The sequence below is a fragment of the Penicillium cataractarum genome, assembly GCF_028827025.1.
Source record: "Penicillium cataractarum strain IBT 29864 chromosome Unknown utg000002l, whole genome shotgun sequence".
NCBI lineage: Eukaryota > Fungi > Ascomycota > Eurotiomycetes > Eurotiales > Aspergillaceae > Penicillium > Penicillium cataractarum.
In genome coordinates, this window is record NW_026622738.1 from 4747731 (window position 1) to 4760382 (window position 12652).

The 12652-nt window shown below is 51.5% G+C and overlaps 4 protein-coding genes across 4 annotated transcripts; 3 read left to right on the forward strand and 1 right to left on the reverse strand.

Moving 5' to 3' along the window:
- Positions 1-293: 293 nt before the first annotated feature.
- Positions 294-618, forward strand: N7496_003745 (NADH:ubiquinone oxidoreductase subunit NDUFA3; the record flags this gene model as incomplete). The annotated part of the gene is made up of 2 exons (XM_056696676.1): positions 294-477; positions 575-618. The coding sequence occupies 2 exons, from the start codon at positions 294-296 to the stop codon at positions 616-618; spliced, it is 228 nt and encodes a 75-aa protein (XP_056558888.1).
- Positions 619-2426: 1808 nt separating this feature from the next.
- N7496_003746 (putative transcription factor RfeG) lies at positions 2427-3422 on the reverse strand (the record flags this gene model as incomplete). The annotated part of the gene is made up of 3 exons (XM_056696677.1): positions 2427-3083; positions 3185-3229; positions 3303-3422. 3 exons carry the CDS (start codon positions 3420-3422, stop codon positions 2427-2429), a joined length of 822 nt encoding a protein of 273 aa, XP_056558889.1.
- Positions 3423-5726: 2304 nt separating this feature from the next.
- N7496_003747 (DNA-directed DNA polymerase eta) lies at positions 5727-7709 on the forward strand (the record flags this gene model as incomplete). The annotated part of the gene is made up of 1 exon (XM_056696678.1): positions 5727-7709. One exon carries the CDS (start codon positions 5727-5729, stop codon positions 7707-7709), a length of 1983 nt encoding a protein of 660 aa, XP_056558890.1.
- A 1198-nt stretch (positions 7710-8907) lies between these two features.
- N7496_003748 (uncharacterized protein) lies at positions 8908-11070 on the forward strand (the record flags this gene model as incomplete). Its single annotated transcript, XM_056696679.1, has 4 exons — positions 8908-10009; positions 10059-10143; positions 10195-10807; positions 10873-11070. The coding sequence occupies 4 exons, from the start codon at positions 8908-8910 to the stop codon at positions 11068-11070; spliced, it is 1998 nt and encodes a 665-aa protein (XP_056558891.1).
- Between the last annotated feature and the right edge of the window lie 1582 nt (positions 11071-12652).

Here is a 12652-nt window from a genome sequence, read left to right on the forward strand (position 1 = left end):
TAGTATAGATCACCCGAAAGGGCGACGTGTTAATGGGAACGGTGCCAAGACTCGCTGGGATCCATCGCATCTCCGAACGTCGAACTTCACTTCTTCCCCACGGCCTACCGATTTTGAACCTTCCCCCGCCGCTTACCCTCGACCACCAACCAATAACCGGGTGGTAATTGCATATTTTTGACTCGACTCTTCAAGAATCGTGTCGTTTATTGCCTTTGCGCTTCTTTAACCGCTTTTCCTACTCGAAAAACTCCTCCCGAACCGCCCGTCGACCTCCGACCCGGTCTATCATCATGTCTACCCCTCAATTCTGGTCCACTCCCCTGCGGTACATCCGCTGGGCCTCTCACGAGAAGCCTGCGATCCTCTACTCCCTCCTGATCGGCTCTATGGGCCCCGTCGCGCTCGTCACTCTTCCCCCGCTCCGCCGGGCTCTCGGTGACGTTGACCCGGAGCCTATCCCCATGACATACCCCAGTAAGCATGCAAATCGTTCTATCTCGCCTATTCCAGCCATTTGAGGATGTCGAAACACCAATTGGCTCCCTGAGACTAACCAGCATTTATCACACAGTCCCCAAGGGTCCGCGCGTGGTTCCCCAGGGCTACGAGGACTAAGCGAATAGCGACCGAGAGCGAACAGCGAGCCACACGATACTATAGAAAGGCCGTTGTCGAACTTCTTTTGCCTTGAAGAATAAATGATTCAACCGACGTGGGAAGAAAATGGAAAGCTTTAGCGAATGCCGCCTGCACAATTGGGGAATGTCTTCGGCAGGGGATTTGTCCAGTCTCTGTCGTTGACGGGGAGCGATTCCACGGTGGTCGTTTCTTGCCCTGGAGAGGCGCTTTGATACCAATCTTTTGTTTGCGTGCAGACTCGGCATGGTCGGGTGTCGAGATCGTTGCACTGCAGTGTATGTACTATGTTTTGAAAGTGGCTATATAGCCAATGCGAAGTCGCTTTCTTGTGTTCAATTTGGGTATGCGTAGGATGATTCAATTTAGAGAGTGAGAATTGTTCATCGTCTCATGTTTCAGTAACAATTGTCTAGTGGGGACAAACGTTGAAGAGGGCATGTCTACGTTCAGGACGAGGACTGGTGCTCGGAAACAGAGGTCAGGGCGAAGACACAAATTTGTGCGACGGTTTTAAGTGGACGAGGAGCATCTGAGTGTGGGTTCCCAGTAGACTGGGTGACATTCTAAAAGATTGATACAAGTACAGTACGATGTTTTTGATTCAACCAAGATCAGAAGACTACAAGAATAGCCAAAGTTTAGGACTTGCACATCGTTGTGTATATTATGGGTTAGATCAGGCCGATGCCAACCTATACTAAACATCTCAAGAGACATGGACAGAGCAGAAGGAATTCTCCAAGGTGTGGTTCCATTAAGATGGTACGAAACCAATCATCCAAAAAAGGCCGTAAGCGTCAACCACAAGACGGGATAACGCCATATATGCTCATATCTACATGTATTTCATCAGCATCGCTTTATCAAAGCAGTCTCTCCCAACAGCCAGCGGAAGGAAAAATGAGAGAAAAAGCACAAAAAAACATGAAGATAAAAAAAACCCCAGTGCCCCGACCAAGGGTAGTCCAGATCACACAAAGAAAAGAAGAAAAGAGACAAGATGAGAAAAAAAAAAAAAGAATCAAGGAATCAAAACAAATGCTAAACACACATAATCCAGTACACCGGCCACAGATAAAGCAAACCCCGAGGCAAAAAGAAAGAAGAAACATGGAAAAACCCCGAAGACGGCGATGCATCTGGAAGTATCATTAGAGCCGGGAAGATGAGCTCAAATCCAAGAAAAAGCCGCCGTTTCCCGTTGAAACACCCAATTCAACACACAATGCTCCTACTCCTAACCGACCAGCTGCACGATAGTGCAAGGGTAATTAAAGAAGAAAGTTCCCGAGGGTTCCATGACCATGTGCCAGAAAAGCCGAGATCAAATCGTCATTCCATTGAAGGCATATCCAGTCAGTGACAAGCAGGCAGCAATTGGCATGTCCAGTGGATATTGGAATTGTTCTCCCGACGGGACCATGGGATTGTGGATGACCTGTGGCCCGAAGTGGAAATTCTCTGGCCTGTGGAAAACAGACAAAAGGTCCTTCACTGGATTGGAAACAAAAGACACGACGATGAAATGGCCGACGAGGTTGAGAAAGTGGAGAGGATTTGTCCAGCAAGAAGATTTTTTGGAGGGGGAGGGGGGTTTCGTCGACATCATTATTTCCCAGGATACATCATGGTATGTCCGGTTGGGAGAAAAAGAAATTCATCGAGTGGGAGCCATATTGGAAAGAGAGGAAAAAATACGGGGAGTTGGGGGAGACAGAATGTAAGAAAAAAGGTCATCATATCATGCATGCGCAAGACTGCCATGTTTTTCTTGTTTTCTGGATTTACCGCCGTCCGCGGTGCGGATCCCTTTCCCTGGTCGGTTGAGGCCTACTGCGCTCGTATTCCGGGGTATATCTGGGCTCCATTGAACCGGTCATCCGGGAATCCGCGGCAGAAGTTGAAGCAGGGTATGCTATCCCGGAGGTCACGGGAGAATAGTCCGACTCGGCATCATAACCTGGTCCCGGGTATCTGGGAGCATTGCGGGGACCACCTTCGTAACCACCATAGGTTGGGCCAGTTGCCGAGTAGGTGTAAGAAGAAGGGTGAATATCCGCCGTGGTCACGACCGGTTGCTGGGTGCCAGAGTAGGTGACCTGAGGCGGAGGGTACGGAGCTTGGCCTTGTCCGTAGGGAGAGTGGGTGGATGTGTAAGAAGGGTTTGGGTAAGGAGCACTCTGGGATCCGCTGTACGGACTTTGGGAGTAAGGGTCCATGTAGGGCTGTGCGGGAGCAGCACTGTATGTGGAAGGGGAAGGCCCCTGTTGTTGGCGAACCTCATGGATGGCCGAGGTAGCATAGTTCGCTGAGACAGTGTTAGGGGCATGAGATGGGTTCACATCTTGAATGTAACTACCTCTCGGATAGCCTAGGTCAGCCCGACGCGAGACATCCGCTTCCCAACGAGCGGAGTCGGCCTTCAGATCAGCAATCATCTCCTATAAGAAAAATCCGGTCCTCTGGTCAGATGGTTTGTTCATTTTGATCCTGCGAATCCATGTGGTTCTGAAAAAATAGATGTCGAATAGTCACTACTTACCGATGTGAGATTCCGATAAGCACGGATGAAGAATCCTTGGCGGCCCTGTGGGATGAGTCAGTTTACCACGAGGTTACAGCGTACAAAAGACACAAAAGGAAAAAAAAAGGAGACGGACACTATGGTTGCCAGGTCTCACGAGCGCATCGTTTCCAAGGTAGCGGCAGATATCTGCTTGAATCACTTCGCGGCTGATTCCATCGCCCGGGATGAAGTATTCATTCTGACGGCCTGTCATTATGGGAGTCCTGAGGGTATTTTGTCCAGATGAAACAAGGTCCTGAAGAGGTGGATTCTTTTTAATTCCGGCCAAGAGAATAAAATGAAAATATCCGAGGGCAGTGCTGAAAAGAAATCCTTTGGGAAGATTGCCAGGTGAGAACGACGGAAGGCGATGTGGTTTTGTGTGTCCGTGGGTTATATTTGAAAGTACAGGGTGTTCTATGAGGCGACCGGCAAGAAAACAGAATCCAAGGTCGAGATGCTTCACCACTTTAGATGAACCAGAGAGGGAATCTCTTGCAGTCCCGGGAAAATGGCCAGTAGAGAGTAAAAGAGTCCTGGGAAGTAGTCCTGATAGTCCTGGTCGGGATGGTAGATGGCGTCCAACGGGATTAAGGCAACAACACGGAAAATCCTGGAGATCCTTGGGGGGTTCTGGTTGATCCGGCAAAGAGAAAATATATCCTGGGGGTAAATCGAGAGTATCCGTGGATGTTCACTATAAGCCAAGCGACTGAATCAAGTCTGGCAAGGCTGTGGAAGAGAAGAGGTTGAAGAGGAGACGGAACCGGAGAGTAGAGGAGGGGGGCTGTGATCCTCTGGGTCGATATTCAGTGCGGTCACACTGTCAAATCCACTATGCTTTCCTGCTTTCCTTTTTCAGAGACCAGGAGGAAGAGAGAGGGAGAAGGGGGAGGAGAGGTCGGATGGGGATGGAGGTGAAAGTTGGAGAGTCGAAGAAAGGAAGAGGGAGAGGGGCGAACTAAGGGCAAAAAGACCGGGAAAAGGACGAGGGCGGTTGGGCCGTTTGGTTCCTTTTGGGTCCTTTGGGCTGGTGCCACGACTCCCCCACTCCGACCACCTCATCCCAAACAGCCCTGCACCTGGCCCCGGCCAATATCTGCCTTGCAATCAAGACCAAAGGCATGCATGATCCAATCTGGCTTAGACGGGCCCTGTGTGACCCTGTTGGCCCTTGTTCTGGTCTTTATCCTTGACGGGCAATCACTGCTGGTAGCCGCCTGAGTCGATGCAGTTTCCACCTCGGACCTCCTCCCTGCCCCCTCTTTTTGGTCAGGCACCAGAAACCTTGAGTCGAAAATCTTTGGTGGACTCCATCAAATACGATACACTACGACTACTCATCGCATCACGATGCAAAAATTTACAAGAGACCAGGGTCAGGCCGATCCCCCATCACAGCTTGGATTGCTACTCAGTCTGTGCCCTTTGGGCTGAATGGATGTCGATCTCCACTTGGACCTCGAGTGGATCCCGCAAAGCAGAGCGCAAGAGAGAGTGCGAGAGAGACAGAGCGGTCAAATAATAAGAAAGACCTGACCACCACCATCTAGGACGGGACCCCGTTTCGAATCTGCAGTCCAGCGGCAGGTCGTGTTGGAATCGTTCTTCGACATGAGATCGTGGGCTGGACGAATCAGCCCCAAGAGGGGGGCATGGGAAAAGGGTGGATGATCCTCCCCCCGCTTCCATAAGATATCAACCAGCCAATCTCGGGCCAGCAGTGCTGCGGCCAGAAGACGTTGCCACCAGCAGGCGTTGGCGCGGTTGGGCGTTGGGCACGAATGCGTGTTTTGGGCATCGCACCCTCCCCCCGGCCCTCACTCCATGATTGGCTGTGTCAGCTCGCTGACTCTGATGAACGCGAGAGCTTACCGTCATCCATGAAGAAAAAATTTTATATGCACTTGACCAGGAGTGGTCTCGAACAGGTTCGGTTTCGCCACAAGCATTTTCTGCATGACGATGAGGGTGGTGGGAAGAGAGAAAAACAAAACAAAACAAACTTGCGGTCTCCCAAACTAACAAGCAATTTTGACTTTAAACCATGTGTGAAAAAGGAATGTGGTCCTAACTCTCGTGGGGGGAGCATAGCTAGATCATATACTGTACACACCGGTCGATATCAATGTGGACTGGGCATCAAGGCATGCAGAGAGACTGCAGATACAACAGTTGATGAGAGCCCTAGAGATCATGTCGCGACGTGGTCTTGTATGATTACCCCTGGCTATAGTTCCCGATGACCCAAACACTCATCCCAAGAATTCTTTCTGATGATTGGATCCGAAGGTCCATGGTGGGTTTCCGCTCATCGCCTCCCGTGGAAGCCTGGACACCTAGAATTTGAGGCTCGTAATAGTCCACGTGAACACACTAATCCGCTTCGGGAGCTCTTCCACGACACGCGCCATGCCTCAGCACATCCCCAGACTCGTGTCGAGTGATACTGTATCTCACCGTGGACAGCTGTCCTCGCGATCAACAATCCCTGCGTCGCCATGCTGCAGTCTCGAGCATGTCGTCTGAAGACCCGCCCGATGCGTCGCCCGATGCCGTGAAACGCTCCCGCTACACCCATCGCCAACTCCAACTACTACGCCAGGGCTCGACAGCCACCCCGCTCCGCGCAATTGCGCACATCGATCTCGATGCCTTTTACGCACAATGTGAGATGGTGCGTCTGGGGACGCCCCGCGATACACCGCTCGCGGTGCGCCAATGGGATTCATTGATTGCTGTCAATTACGCCGCGCGGCCATTTGGAATATCCCGGATGATAAATGCGGCCGAAGCTCGCAAAATTTGCCCCAATATTGTCCTGCAGCATGTAGCGACTTTCCGAGAAGGAGAGGGTGGTCGGTGGGCGTACCGCGACGACGCGTTTATGAATATCAAGACCGATAAGGTTTCGCTTGATCCGTATCGGGCGGAGTCGAGGAAGATCCTTAAGACAATGAAGGAGGCCTTGGAGAAATGGTGTACAAATGAATCGGATGGTGAAATCCACCGCCTCACACACGGTCTTTCTGCAGCCCTGGAAAAGGCCAGTATAGACGAAGTCTTTATTGACTTGTCACCCATCGTCTACAGCGTCTTGCTCCAGAGATATCCGGAACTACGGCTAGGTTTGCAGGATGGGGACCGTGACGCGGAGCTTCCTCCTCCGCCGACCACTGCGGTGCAATGGCATACCGAAGATTGCCTGATAGACCTCGATCTACATGAACGGGAGGAAGATGACCCGGACTGGGACGACATTGTCATGCTCATTGGTGCAGAGATCGTCCGATCTGTACGCCGTGCAGTCTGGGATAATCTCAACTACACCTGCTCCGCGGGCCTTGCCCGAAACAAAATGCTCGCCAAACTGGGCAGTGCCTGCAACAAACCTGATAAGCAGACCGTAGTGCGGAATCGTGCGGTCCAGCACTTCCTGGGTGGCTACAAATTCACCCAGATCCGAATGTTGGGTGGCAAGCTCGGAGATCAAATCACATCTTACTTTGGGACAGAGAAAGTGAGCGACCTGCTCAACGTGACTCTCGAGCAATTCCGTGCCAAATTGGATGATCACACCGCGTCATGGTTGTACGGGATTATCCGAGGTGACGACCGATCCGAGGTCAATCCTCGAACGCAGATCAAGTCAATGCTTTCGGCCAAGTCTTTCCGACCGAGTATCAGTTCGTTGGATCAAGCCGAGAAATGGCTGCATATCTTTGCGGCAGATATCTACGGTCGTCTTGTGGAGGATGGCGTGCTTGAGAATAGACGTCGTCCGAGAGTGATTACTCTACATCACCGGACTGCACAGACTCGATCTCGTCAGATTCCTATTCCCGCGGCAAATGCTATCGATGAGACTCTGCTCTTCGAATTGGCGAGGACGTTGATGCGGCAGGTCATGGCAGATGGACAGCCCTGGCCTTGTTCCAACCTATCCCTGAGCGTGAGTAGTTTCGAGGACGGGGTCAGCAAGAACAAGGCAATTGAAGGATTCCTGCTTCGGGGTGACCAGGCCAAGTCTTTGAACCATGGATCTCGCCCTCGAGATTCCGAAACCCCTGCAAATGAACAACTGCCACCGGAGAAGAAACGAAAAGTCGACGACAGCGGTATCAAGCGCTTCTTCACGCAACCACCCCAGGATGATAAGCCTTTGGCTGACCAGGGAAATCCTCAGCCCAGGGAAGATCATGATACCCCTTCTCTCCCCGTGGGAGTCTCCGAAACAGAGGTGGATGACCATGTAATGCCACACTATAATTGTGACCGATGTTCCCGGTCCATTCCTGAACTCGAACGAGAAGAGCACGATGATTGGCATTTCGCCAAGGACCTGGAAATCCAAGAGCGTCAAGAGGCGAGGGATGCGCAGCAACAATCGCGTCCAGCGCCGAGCTCGAGTACACCTCGTGGTTCGGGTACTCGGGGCCGAGGAGGTCGGGGTGGTCGAGGCAAGCCCGAGAGAGGTCAAATGCGATTGGCTTTTCAGTGACCTTTTGAATAGAGGGGATGCACGAACACCTTTTGTGTGTCTTAGCATTAGTGGAGTTTCTAGCGATATTTATGCATCTATCTTTACGAATAGAGAAAAACTGGCGTCAAGCTTGGCAGTTTTAAGCCTAGTTCTTATTATGAAAGAGCATATACTCAGTAAATTCAAAAAATATTTCGACTATCTTCCTCCCTCAGAATAGTGTTCCATGGGGTTGGCCTAAACAGGTCGTGAACGTCGGCGGCGTTTGAAGACGACAAGTCAATGAGGGGAAGTAGCCAGGCTGTTCTATACGTCAGAAGGACATTTTCGATTATAAACACTCAAAACATCGTAGCTCAGTATGCTAATGGGAAGAACCGTGAATTATCATTGGATTCAATCTTGCCCCCTTCGGACTGGGGGTTTCCAGCGATTTTGCAGATAGCCACGTTCAGCAGTATGCTCGTGGAATGACAATCTCTTGTATGGAATAATCTTTGGTCAAGTGTCGTCATACCCTTCTTACACATCAAATCCCCATAAGTAGATAGATGCAAGCCTAGATAATCGTTTCTTGATAGCCGAGACCAACGTCATTGTGGTCCAGGTTGGCCCAAACTTCATTTGTGGTTCGACCGTTTAAAGCCCTGTCAGACCCATGGATGGGGGAGCCAGCCCGTCATCCCAAATAGAGTCGAAAGTAAACAAACAAGTTCAGAATCTTCATCCGATCAGCCCTACAAGCCCGTGACTCGATAAAAACCCTCACTCCTTTCAAATTGGAACCCCCTCGTGTGCTTGAACTCGCGATTCCAACCAGCCGCGTGGGTGTGACATCAGCGGGTCGCGGGGTCATCGGACGTTGGCTTATGGTCGTATGCATGTGCTGCTCAGCCCCCACGACAACTTCGCTGCCTTCTCAACGATAATGACTTGCATTCTTTCTCTCCATTTCGCCTCATTCTTCTAATTTGACCTTGTCGATGAGCCTTGGGTCCCGTGAAGGTCCTGGTACGCGCCGGCGCTGGCTACGAACGTGTTAAAAGCCCCGCAAACGCAGTGCCCCGCCGATCTTGATAGCCGCCTTCCTCGCCTGATCAACACTTCAACACCCAAAGTGACAGTGGGACGCATACCCCGCAAATCGATGCACAGATTCATTCGAATCTATAATTCTCTTCTCAGCCTCTAATTCTTCTCCCCTCTGATTTCAGCCATGTCTCGTCGGGCCCCGCCCCGCGAGTACTATGAAGAGGAGGAATTCGAGGTCGAACGGGAGCGAGATCGGTATCCACGATCACGGAGACGAGAGCCTGAGTTCGATGAAGATTTCGACTATCGTCGACGCAGATCAATGCCTCCCGTCGAAGATCTAGAGCGCATGCATATTCGGGACCGGCCACCACGCGACCTTGTTCGAGAGAGCTTTGCCCCGCCAAGAGACCGAGGTGGTCCCGTGGCGAGAAGAGGGAGAGATGAGCTAGATGAACCAGGACCGGGACCGGACCAGGAGGAGTTCCGGGTGCGCTCGTCCCGCCGGCGTGGTAGCCAGAGTCACCGAGCTCGCGAGGTCGTCGAGGAAGAGGAGTCTGAGTTGATCATCGGTGAGCGCGAAAGACGTGGCGGTCGACGATCTCGGAGGCCGCGCGATCCAGAAGAGGAGGATATGATGATTCGACACAGAGAACGGGCTAGCGAGGGGGACCTGAGACCGATGGAGAAAGTGTACGAGGACGAGCGGGAGGAAGTCTACTTTAGACCGTCATCTAGACCTCGACGTAGAGCGTCGCGGCGCGAGGTCGAATTCGAGGAACGAATCGTTGACGACAGAGAACAAGAACGGCCGCGGGGACCACGGCACCGCGGAGAACCGTCATTCGAAGAAGAACTGGTTATGCAATGGAAGGACAGACCAACGCCCCGGGAAGTGGAAGAAGAGGAAGAGATACGCCTGCGGGAAACGAGACGACGGCGTCGGCCTAGCCAACCAGAGCCAAGATATGTGCGGGAGCCACCACCACGAGAGCCGCCTGGTGCATGGCCTGTTGAGAGGGAGGTTGAAGAAGAGGAAATTCGCATCCGCGAACGGAGACGCTCGAGACCGAAGCGCCGGGAAGTCGAGGACGAAGAAGAAATTGTTCTCCGTCGTGAGGAGCGGGATCGAGAGCGTGGTAGGGATAGTGCGGAGAGTGACGAGATACTTATTCGAAAGAGTAAACGGAGGACGCCTCCGCGAGAACCGTCACTGTCTCCGGAGCCTAACCGGGCTCCTCCAATTCACCAGGATGTTATTACACATCATCGACATGTTGATCACGGTGAGGGAGATTGTCTTCTAGCTACTGGATTGTGCTAATGATCTCTTAGGATTTGATAAGGCACGTCCACCACGAGCTCCGAGTCCAGAAGTAACTTCTACGAGAAGTAGCTTTGACGAGATAGATATCCGTCGGTGAGTCTCTCGAAGCTTCATTACCGTGGTTAAAGCTAACGAACTGCGCAGTAGTAAGAAAGGAAATCGAGGCCGCAAGTCCGAGGAAGAAATTGTCTTCAAACATCGCGACAAAGAGGAATCCGTGTCACCAACCAGTGGCCCGTCTCTTGATTTCACCGACCCATGGAAACCGGACCGTCTCCCTTCACGTCGTAACCGCAAGTCGAGATCCTTGGACGACGACGAGGACGACGATAGCGACTCCTCAATTGCAGGAAGCTCCCATACTCCTCTGCGTCGGGATCTCACCCGCGATATTGAACTCGAAGCCGAGATAGAAGAAGAGATAAAGATACACAAGGAACGATCGAAACACCGCTCACATATCGAGAAGATCACCAAAGCGACCGCCGACGAATGGTCCGTCGTGCATGCGCCGTCGAAAGAAGACGGGGTCGAAATGACCGGGGCTCTCGAGGTTGTGGAAGTTGCACCCAAAGGCGCTGTAGAAGAGGATCTCGAAATTCGGGCGCGCGTCGAGCAGCAGGTTGTGAAGCAGCGTCGTGATGAACGTTGGACGGAGATCACCAAGGATTTGGTCGTTCGCGACGCTATCGAACGGTTGGGATATGAATTCGAGGAGACAAGGACATACTACTATATCTTCACATTTTTGGAACCGGTAAGCCTTTCATTCTGTTTATACCGAATCACATATGAAAACAAATTGCTGACCTTGTTCGTCAGGATGAAATCGACCACCTTGTCGAACTTTCCGATGAAATCCGTCACGCCAGGCGCCGACGCATCAGGGAGATGCAACGAGAACGAGCGGAAAAGCCACCACGACCTATCTACGAGGGAGATAGATTGCCTCCTCGTCCGCGGGTGGTGGGAAAGAGGCATATAAGGGAGCGAGAGTGGATTATCGATGAGCGGAGGTGATACGACGACAGTTTGATATCTGGTTCCAGTTCAATAATGATTTACGATTGACATTTGCATAGCCATGATCTTTTTTTCTACATAGCTCATCTCTTGAATACTTTTCGGACAGATTGATCCATAATTTTGGCAGGCTTTTGCGGTAATGGTCTAGGTTGATGCTCGCTTGATAGATAGCTACTCTTTCGGTTCAAGCCTTTACGGCCTAGCCGGGCTAGATGGATGTGAAGGACGTCCCTACTTCAAAGACCAGGGGCATGATCGGGGTTTGGCGAGAGAGGATATGGATGAAGACCGAGCAACATCTGTTATGGATAAGCAGTGGCTCATCCCATAAACAGTCTCCATGTTACCCACTGCTGGTCGGCAAGACAATGGCGAGGCTGTCAGTGCCGAGTCGCTAAAAATGTTCTAAGCGGACCCGTAAATACGGTCAAGCGTCATCATCCTTGAGAATAGCTTTGGCAAGCCCATGTACCCATTTCTGGTACAAAGCGGTGCGTGCCAATGTCTATAGAGGTAATAAGCAGAAATCTGTCTCATCTACGAAGAGGTCATTGAGCGAGTATTCGCCTCCAATCCTACCTGAAAAGCCACACATGATAGACAATTCCAAACCTTCGAGATGAGAATAGATCACGACCATCCTCAACTCGGCCTCCACCGAAGCCCACGGCCACGACATCAAATCATACTTGGCGTCTAGCCAAGACATACAGCAAGCCACGGAAGCGCACTGCCATACTATGCACCCGTGTGACCCGACCTAGCGGGCATGGTTAAGTACAGTACTTTTAAGTATGACCCATTAACAATCCCAATGTACTGTACTTCATACCGTAGGACTCCGTACTAGCGCTTTTCCGCAACGCGATATTAAACAACCACCCTCCAAGTCTAGCCACAATCATCACCGTCCCGCCGGAACAAAAAAGACCAAAAGAATTTTCTGACGGGCGATCATGGGGCAAGCCTCGATCCTTTCCCATCCCCCTGGTGCGACCCCAGCAGGATTACACATCACCCCTGCCGCCACCCGCGTTGCCGGTGGGTATGCAATGTCTCAGGAATATTAATGGCACTGTGGAGAGGGTGGTGGAGAGCATTGGCCAGGCACAGGTACAATGGCGATGTAATTGGCAGTTTTGCTGGTTTGGTGTGGGTGTACAGCATCTGCATTTCTGTCGGGGATGTTGTTATTGGTAGTAGGGAGAAAGGTACTGGGGACTTGATGTAGGTACAATGGGGCTCGAGGGGGGTTTCGTGATTTCAGAATGATGTGGATGGTGGCGTTTTGGTTGGAAGGACTGGGTTTTCTTGAGGAAGATCTTCGTCGATGGATGGGTTGGAGATGCAATTGAGATATCAGGCCTGCGACCGTGACGGTTACAGGATGTTGGATTACTTCCACTGGAGCGGGATGTTGCTAGCCGGATTGACGGGGAAGAACTTGGGCCACTTCTTCAACTTCAAATTTCAAGCTTTTACTGTTTAATGATTGACGACCAAGGTGACCCGCCGGGAGTATTCAAGAAGCTTGGTTCGAGAGTTGCAATTTTCAACTCCGTGGATGCTCAACTTA